This window comes from Xenopus laevis, chromosome 1S (assembly GCF_017654675.1).
Source record: "Xenopus laevis strain J_2021 chromosome 1S, Xenopus_laevis_v10.1, whole genome shotgun sequence".
NCBI lineage: Eukaryota > Metazoa > Chordata > Amphibia > Anura > Pipidae > Xenopus > Xenopus laevis.
In genome coordinates this window covers 59,613,295-59,622,417 of record NC_054372.1, presented here as the reverse complement: position 1 = coordinate 59,622,417, position 9,123 = coordinate 59,613,295, and the positions used below count along the sequence as shown (strand labels likewise).

Genomic DNA, 9,123 nt, shown 5'->3' with positions numbered 1-9,123 from the left:
CAGTGGGGATGCGCTCGAGATACAATCATTTTTTAAATTTCCCATGCGCCAATCCTAGGGTTGCCACCTTTCCCTGTGGCTCCAGCCGGACAGGGGGTGGTCCCGTGACGTCAGTGGGCGTTCCCGTGACGTCAGTGGGCGTTCCAGTGACGTCAGTGGGCGTTCCCGTGACGTTAGTGGGCGGTCCCGTGACGTCACGGGGCGGAGCTATGACGTCGCGATCGCCGATTGGCCGATCGCGGCGTCAATCAAGCTAATCCCGCCCGGTTTTCCTTATTTGGAAAACCGGGCAGGAAGCATTGAACCGGGCAGCCCTTCAAAATACCGGGCTGTCCGGTTCAAAACCGGACAGGTGGCAACCCTAGCCAATCCCCATTGCTCCAGTCCAGATGATGAAAATTTGCACAAATAAAGGGGAGGGAACAGGGGCGACGAATGGCAGTGGGCCTAGGGGCGCCCACTATGTAAATCCGGCCCTGCAACCTGCAGTCCCTCATTTGTACGGGAAAGTCCTTATTTTCTCTGCGCTGAACAGCCAGAAAAAGAAACAATGTTTCTAACTTAATTGGCTTTTAGCAGAGAGCACAGAACAGCGAACAGGTGCAAATAAAATACTTTGTAACAATTTTGAGACACAAAACTTTCATAACCTGCCAAATTTTGTAAAATGAACATGGTAATTAGGGGGTGTGGCCACAGAAAGGGGCGTGGTCAAAATGTCACTTCATTACGTGCAAAAAATATTTGGTCCCTCTTTTTACTTCCAAAATGTTGGGAGGTATGTCAAAACTGAACAAGTGGCCACCCTACTAACACGGTACATTTTAATATTATTCCAGTAGCAGTAGAATTATGAAAGCTTTCTTTTAATTGGCTGCTATGAGTTACAGCACCGCCACAAACTCTGGTGGTTTTGCCCTCAGTAATGATGGCGAGCATATGACGTCGGGTAGGCCTGCTTCTCTCGCGTCTTTCCGGCTGGCTGTCAATTGGACCAAATGCTCCACATGACGTGACAGTCCGCCAATCAGAGTGCGAATCCGCGCCTGGTTTGAAGTAGAAGGCGCGTTGTTACTCGCAGAGTCTGAACGGGTTTGGAACCTATTCCGTTTAGGAAAGTGAGTTCGATGGCGGGGCAGCTAACACGTGAAGGGATTACCCTGAAGGGCAGCGCGGAAATCGTATCAGAGTTTTTCTGTAAGTGGGGGAGGCAGGAAATGAACGCTTGACTGGAATGGCAATAGCAAATAACTGAGCATGGCTGGAATGTGTTTATGAATAGGGATACAACATAGGCCCTGGCATTTTTTAGGCTTATAGTTAGGTGGGTGTTGCACAATTAAACCCCTGCCTGCCAACATAAACTTCATCAGATTTCTTCTTGCTGCAGCCAGTTGCGTGAGTGAAGTTTATTAAATGGAGGGCCTTTGTTTACTAGCTGGATTTAGAATGGCCCAGTAGTAAGACAGGGTCTCCTCCAGTACATCAATACTAATTCATTTGCCGTATGGCTAACCTAGTCATTGTGTATTTATTTATTTATTTATTTGCAATGTATTTTTATTGGTTTCTGAAGTAAAGAAAGTAAAGGGGGATACAGAAATGAAAAAGGGGGAGGGGGAAATTCTACAGCCAAAGTACAAAGTTTCCTGGACTTACAGCACTTTTACATGTTAAAGGAATTGTTCAGTGTCAAAATAAAAACTGGGTAAACAGGCTGTGCAAAATAAAAAATGTTTCTTATATAGTTAGGCAAAAATGTAATGTATAAAGGCTGGAGTGATTGGGTGTGTAACATAATAGCCAGAACACTGCTTCCTGCTTTGCAGCTTTCTTGGTTTCCACTGATTGGTTACCAGGCCGTAACCAATCAGAGACTCGAGGGGGGCACATGGGTCATATATGTTGCGTTTGAATCTGAGCTGAATGCTGAGGATCAATTGCAAACTCACTGAACAGATATTTACCATGTGGCTCCCCTTAAAGTCACTGACTCCTGAAAAGTAGGAAGTAGTGTTCTGACTATTATGTTACACATCCAGTCACTCCAGCCTTTTTATATTACATTTTTGGCTAACTAACTATATTCAAAACTTTTTTTTTTTTGCACAGCCTATCTATTTACACAGTTTTTATTTTCACACTAACCTGTTCCTTTAATACAGTGCATCATGTTAATACAGTAACATTCTCCAGCAGGCAATGTCACCAGTAAAATGCAGCGGGACATACATAACAGTTCACCACAAATTTAACATTTTTACCTTGTACCTTAGTGCCCGAGGTGTCACGGTTCCTCGCGGGGACCTAACTCTTGGGGTATCTTATCAGGCCTAGAGTATGGCATAAAACCTTCCTCTCAGGATGCCATTAGCTGTTTATAGTTATCTGTAGCCATCTCAGCCATATGTCTCTGTATTTTGAGTGCTGCTTGCTGCAGAAGGTGGATAGCTCCTCAAATTTAGCTATTTTGTTAACTTTCATAGCCCATTCCTTTAAAAGATGGTGGGTTAGTGGATTTCCAAAGTCTCGGGATGAGTACCTTTAGCGGCATTAAGTAGGTGCCGCTCTAAGGAAGTGTCTGGGGTTCCCTCTTAGATCTCCACTTCCCAAAATAATAGGATTCGATCAGGGGAATTAGATAATTTCCTCCCTAAAATACCAGAATAAAGCCGTATGATCAATCCCCAATACTCCGCTAGAGATGGGGCATTCCCAGAATATATGGAGAAGAGAACCTACATTAGCTTTACATCTCCAACATATGTTACTAACAGTGTGTAGATGTTGTTCAACTTAAGCAATGTATAGTACCACCTGCACAAGATTTTATAGTTTAGCTCTTGGATTTTACATCTAGAGCTGAACATTAGAATGGCTATGTCCCTTCTGTATATATCTTAAGAGATTTCCAGACTGAAATCTCTTTCCCAGGCCTTTATGAATGGCAGTTGCTTCTTTTCCGCTATTAATCCTAACATGTCATATATAAGCGATATCGTGTTTTGGAGGGTTCATTTTAATGCATAGATTTTCGAACGGAGTTTTGTTGCCCCCCAAGCAGGCGTAGAAATGTTTGATTTGACAGTATTTATAGTCCTGGAGGATCTCGTTCGGTCTGACTTGCTTAAGAAGGATAATTGTGTATTTTGAAGCTCCCTGCAGGCATGGAGTTTGAGAAAGGGCGTTAATTACAATTCATTTGTAAGGTTTATATAATTTTGCATAGGTGGACGGTGGGCGATTAGCTCCCACTTGCTCCCCACGTAGCTAGGTAGGAAAAATTGGCCTGGGGAACCTTTGGAAGGGAGGGTTCTGGGATTGCGACTGGCATCCATCACTTTAACTGCTTGCAAGTAGCACGCTGTCAACTAAGACAGTTGCAATAGTGCTATACACCGTTCTACCTGTAGCCTGGTTTTTAATATGGTTTTAGGGACACTTTTCCCGGACTTCCTTACTGTTACAAGGGAGTTTTGTTGTTTTGACTTAGTTTTTTGGTGGTGTGTATTATGGTTTTAATATATTTATTAAAAGCTATGTTTTAGCCAGTGACTATCGTTAACATTATCTGAACTGGTTAGCTTTTAGTCGACAGGGCTTTTAAGGCTTTGTGTCTGGCCCAGCTGACTATACCTTAATTGGGATTGGTTTATATAATTTGGCATCATACATTCCGAGTGGGGAGGGGAGAACCATATCATAGAAAAAAAATTAGTGGTAACCACCCCGCATCTGTGACAGGTATAATTTAATTGCTTACCTACCATTTTTGAGTTCAGGAGGTTTAGATATGGCTGAAAGAAATACATTATAATGGATTAGCCTACCGCTAATGTATACAAGGAAAGTTTGAGTTGTCTAGCACAGGTAATTCACATTGTGGTTTTTGTTTCAGGTGTTAGAGATAAAGTCCAAGCTTTAAACAACAAGTAAATATAATTTGCAAACCTTGCCCTGTCCAAAGCCCTTTTAAAATTGCCTAAATACCTTAAACCATCTTTGGCAATGCTATGTAACATCATTATTAAGTGCCGTTATTACCTATCTATATTGCAGTAAGTGTGGTACGGGAATCCATAGGCCATCACTGATCTTCCAATGAGGACACCAAAATTACTAAATCACACCTAACATAGAGATGCCTTACAACTTGAGAAAATAACATTGTGAGTGCAAACCATAGCCCTTTGTGTTACAGTGGGGTGTTGATTTGTGTGGCTTTTCTGTGAACTTTGTAAGACCCTCCAGAGATGCCTTTAGTAGTGCCTGAAGGATAGTTTTAGTACTGTAGGCATGAGGAGGAAACCACCAATGGAAAATTGGCAAAGTCAGGTAGCATGAAAGTGAAAACCAAAATGGTAATCGTTTTAATAAAATCTAGATACAAACACGTATAGATCACAAGACTGACTTAACCTACATTGGAAAAAAAAGTAGTAAAGCATTGGCTTTACACTTTCTTCCTTTGCTATTATGAATAGTATCTTGTTGCAGTTTACCAGCCTACTCCACGAAATCCCATGTGTATAAGTACAAGGTAGTTGTATCCATTGCGTTGTATCAATGTTGAAGGTTTTCTTTTCTTCACAGTTTGTGGCATCAATAGTATTTTATATCAGCGTGGGATTTATCCATCAGAAACATTCACACGTATCCAGAAGTATGGGCTCACACTGCTAGTCTCTACAGACCCAGCACTAAAAGAGTATTTAAACAAAGTTACAGATCAGCTTAAAGGTACTTATTTGTTTTAAACAGTATGTGATACTCTTTTTTCTATTTGGGCTTACTTTGAAAATATGATTCCCCTTAAAGGAGAAGGAAATGTTAAAACTAAGTAAGCTTTATCAGAAAGGTCTATATGAATACATTAGTAACCCTCAAAGTATTGCTGCTCTGAGTCCTCAAAAGAAACACCACATTTCTTTCCTTCTATTGTGCATATTGTGTATACATGGGCTTCTGTATCAGACTTCCTGTTATCAGCTTAAACCTCCAGGGCTAGGGCTTGAGCATGCTCAGTTTGCTCCTCCTCCCCTCCCTGCTGTAATCTGAGCCCAGAGCTATGAGTGAGCAGGGAGAGACTCAGGCAGGAAGTGATTTCACAGCAAGCTAATATGGCAGCTGCTATCCTAAACAAACAGACATTGTCTAGAGCTGTTTACTAAGGTATGGAAACGCATTCTAAAGAATAAAAATGGCATTCTAGCTTGCACTGTTGTGGCTAATCTATTGGCAATAAACTGCCTTGGTAGCTTTCCTTTTCCTTTAACACTTGTGTATTGCTTAATTTGAAACATTTCTGTTTGTATATAATCTTATGATAAAATTGTTTGGTTTTATTCACACTTTAGATTGGTTGTACAAATGCCAAGTACAGAAGCTTGTGGTTGTGATTACAAGTATTGACAGCAATGAAATTCTTGAACGTTGGCAATTTGATATAGAGTGTGACAAAACTGTGAAAGACGGGTATGTTTTTTTGTTTATTTTTTATTTCTTTCCCCCCCCATCCCTTTAGTGCCAAGATTAACATTGTCCATGAAATTACTGTTATATTGTAAACATAAAAGGAACTGTACAGGACAATGCCTTACCACGTGATCACTTCGGAAGCAGACCGCAGTGTCATAGATGGGAAGGCAATGCACAGAAAACACAGGCTAAGAAATACGTTAATAGTATTGTAACTAAATTATGATGCACTGTAAATCAATAAAAGGTATACAATGACAAAAGAAGCCAGTACAGACCTACTATATATAATAAGTTAGGATTAACTGAGACTTAACTAGGAAAGAAGAAACATGATGACTCCCTTTATGCAGTCTCATTAAATATTCATTTTTTTTCTGACTTCAGCATTGTTCGTGAAAAATCACAAAAGGTTATTCAGGAAGAAATTCGATCAGTTATAAGGCAGATTACTGCTACTGTAACTTTTCTTCCTTTGCTGGAAACCGCATGTGAGTATATTTTATCTTTTCTAAAAGTGTTTTTTGTTTGTCTACACAAATCGGTTTATTAAGAATATTACTTTACAGCACGTTGTTTTTTTTTTTTTTAAGCTATGTCTATAGTGTGCTGCTTTTTAATAAAAACTTTACACAAAAAGGCCAGCTCTAAACTTGGCCTTTAACCTACAATCCTTTGTTTTTATTAAGGTCAGAAAGTGGGATTTTTTTTTTTTTTTTTTTAAGACCAGAATAACATGTACCTTTTATTTAATATTACTTTTTTGTGCTAAAGTTGTGTGGGTGCTTATGAGTCTGTGTTTGAGTGTGTAACTATGTGCAAAAGTGTGAATAAGTATGCAATATAAAACCGTATAGCTTGCATTTGTGTTGATGGTGCAAATTGTGTGTGTGACCTGGAGGGCAGCTTGAGCAGCAAAATTTATACAGCAAGATGACGTGGGCGCAGTTCAGGGATCACTGTGGTGCATCCAAGAATAGGTCAAACAGCAAAGACGTACTTGTCTTGTGTCTGCAGTTTGGAATTGATCCTTGGGCAATCGGGTGCAAGCATCAATCACACAGACCCTTGGGTTTGTTCCCCAGGGGCCTCTGTGCAAGTAGAATGCATTTCACTGGCTGCTGCTGAACTGCATTACACAAACTATTACACGAATTATCTGTTACTTTCTTAGATCATTCCACTACCTGCCAGCATGCAAGTTACTTGTGTGTCAGGCAAAGGGTTAAAGGTCCTGGAAATAATTTTAAGTAGAAAAATGTTAAACATTTTCCTTTTATGTTTAGGTGCTTTTGACTTGCTGATATATACAGATAAAGATTTGGAAGTGCCTGAGAAATGGGAGGAATCTGGTCCTCAGTTTGTGTCCAACTCTGAAGAGGTTCGTCTGCGCTCGTTCACAACCACCATCCACAAAGTAAATAGTATGGTGGCATACAAAAAGATAGACACTTTCTAAAAACCTACGATCTTACTTTTATAGAAATCCTTAATGTTAGCTCATATCTAGTTTCATACAAATAGTTTTATGAAATCTGTCCCTAGAAGTTGATTTGCTACATTAAGAAAAAGGATCACATTACTGTCAAGGATACAGTGGCCTTGTTTTTAGTATTGCCTTATACCGTGAAGCAATAAATTGAAAAGGATGGGGGTTTAAACCCAAGTATGTTAAAGGAACAGTTCAGTGTAAAAATAAAAAGTGGGTAAATGGGCTGTGCAGAATTTAAAAAAAAAGTTTCCAATATAGTTAGTTAGCCAAAAATGTAATGTATAAAGACTGGAGTTACTGGATGTGTAACATAATAGCCAGGACACTACTTCCTGCTTTTCAGCTCTCTAACTCTTGAGTTAGTCAGTGATTTTGAGGGGGGCCACATGGGACATCCTTAGCATGCAGCTCAGATTCAAAAGCAACCGTTATGACCCATGTGCCCCCCCCCCTCAAGTCACTGATTGGTTACTGCCTGGTCACCAATCGGTGGAAACTAAGAGAGCTATAAAGCAGGAAGTAGTGTTCTGGCTATTATGTTACACATCCAGTCACTCCAGCCTTTATACATTACATTTTTGGCTAACTAACCATATTGTAAACGTTTTTTATTTTTTCAATTTTGTACATCCTATCTATTTACCCAGTATTTATTTTTACACTGAACAATTCCTTTAATGTGATTTCGTATGACTGTTACCTAATAGTCACCCTCAAGTTCTTAAATCCTGTTTCTTTTGCTGTAAGGGATAATTGCCCCCAACTATGATTCTGTTCATAAGACTTGCAGCACAATTGTAGGGCTCAGTTGTGCTATGTTAATTAAACCATATATTTAAAATGTTACTAGGATTAGGCTGCAGCTAGTGATGTGGGCTGAGGTTTTATTTACCTTGTTTAGAAGTAGGGTTCTAAGATAAACTCTGCTTAGAGATCAAATATTTTTCTCTTTTAATGCCTTTATTCTGCTCGGGTTTCTGATGCTAAATATAAATGTCATTTTTCAAAGTGAAACAACCCTTTGAAGCACATTGACCTTGCACAAAGAATTTAAGTACATTAAGAATCTAACAATTTATCTTCAGAAAATGTGTACATTCTTAGAATATAAGCATAATTATCTAAAAGCAGGATGTGTAAAGATTTTAGGTATGTAAATTGAACTATTGTAAATGTCTTTTTTCTTTTTGTGTTGTATCACTTTCAACTTGTCAGTTCTATTCCTTTTATAAAATAAAATACTTAATAATAACTGTGCCCCTCATTTTTGCTTTTGACAATGCTGGAGATTCTCTAAATAGATCTATCCAGCTTTGTGTGTCTCGACACCATTTTAAAATTGGGAACAACCCACTGCAACCAAACAGGTAGTAGTGTCTTCATTTATACCTGAATGCAGAAAATTCAAAACCTATTGTATTTCATTATGTATTTTTTATTCCTCACTAGGTGGTGCTGTTGTTCAACACTAGTTTTTATCAGCATTGCCAATCACAACTCTCACTGTCTTCTCCATATGTAAAATGAACTGTGCATGTTTTTTGTCATGAGATGATATGGTTGAGGTTTATTTCTTTGCTTTATAGAGTTCTAATGTTACTTATATCTTGTATAACATAAACCGTAATAAACCTTAGGTATAAGAGTATCTAGTATAGGTCAATCTAAAAACAACTGGACTTGCTGAGTAATCAATGAAGACGTTTCACTACTCATCCGAGCAGCTTCTTCAGTTCAACTTAGGTATAAGAGTGTTACAAAGGTTTTGAAGGTTGATTTACGTTCTAAGAGATGCTGTTCTGGTGCAATAAAAGTATAAGCCACAGGAGTTCTAAGTGTGGAAGAAAGTGTGAAAATGAAACAAAATCTTACTTTAGTTATTGGGGAAAATTGCCACATTTATCCACATTTATATTTGTTAGTAGTCTGCATACACTGGATGTTTAGCTCTAGAGCCATCTCAGGTGCATGTAGAATGGACAGGCTAAAGGTTTAACCGTCCACTTGCTGCTCCGATTCCCACATTGATGAACCAAGTTCTAACCGTAGCTAAATGTCCCAAACATTAATTTTTCTTTCTGCCCTTTCTTGGTCTCCATCATTTCACATTTTTTGTTTACTGCTTTCCCTTTCTTCTCTAATTATCTAATGCC

General features: G+C 39.1%; 1 protein-coding gene across 1 annotated transcript; it reads left to right on the top strand.

Moving 5' to 3' along the window:
- The first annotated feature begins 1,056 nt into the window (after window positions 1–1,056).
- On the top strand, window positions 1,057–8,222 carry mad2l1.S (mitotic arrest deficient 2 like 1 S homeolog). Its single transcript, NM_001087272.1, is given in 5 exon segments — window positions 1,057–1,197; window positions 4,594–4,740; window positions 5,358–5,475; window positions 5,866–5,969; window positions 6,765–8,222. Coding segments are annotated over 5 exon segments (612 nt in total). The 5' UTR covers window positions 1,057–1,127; the 3' UTR covers window positions 6,938–8,222.
- The last annotated feature ends 901 nt before the right edge of the window (window positions 8,223–9,123 follow it).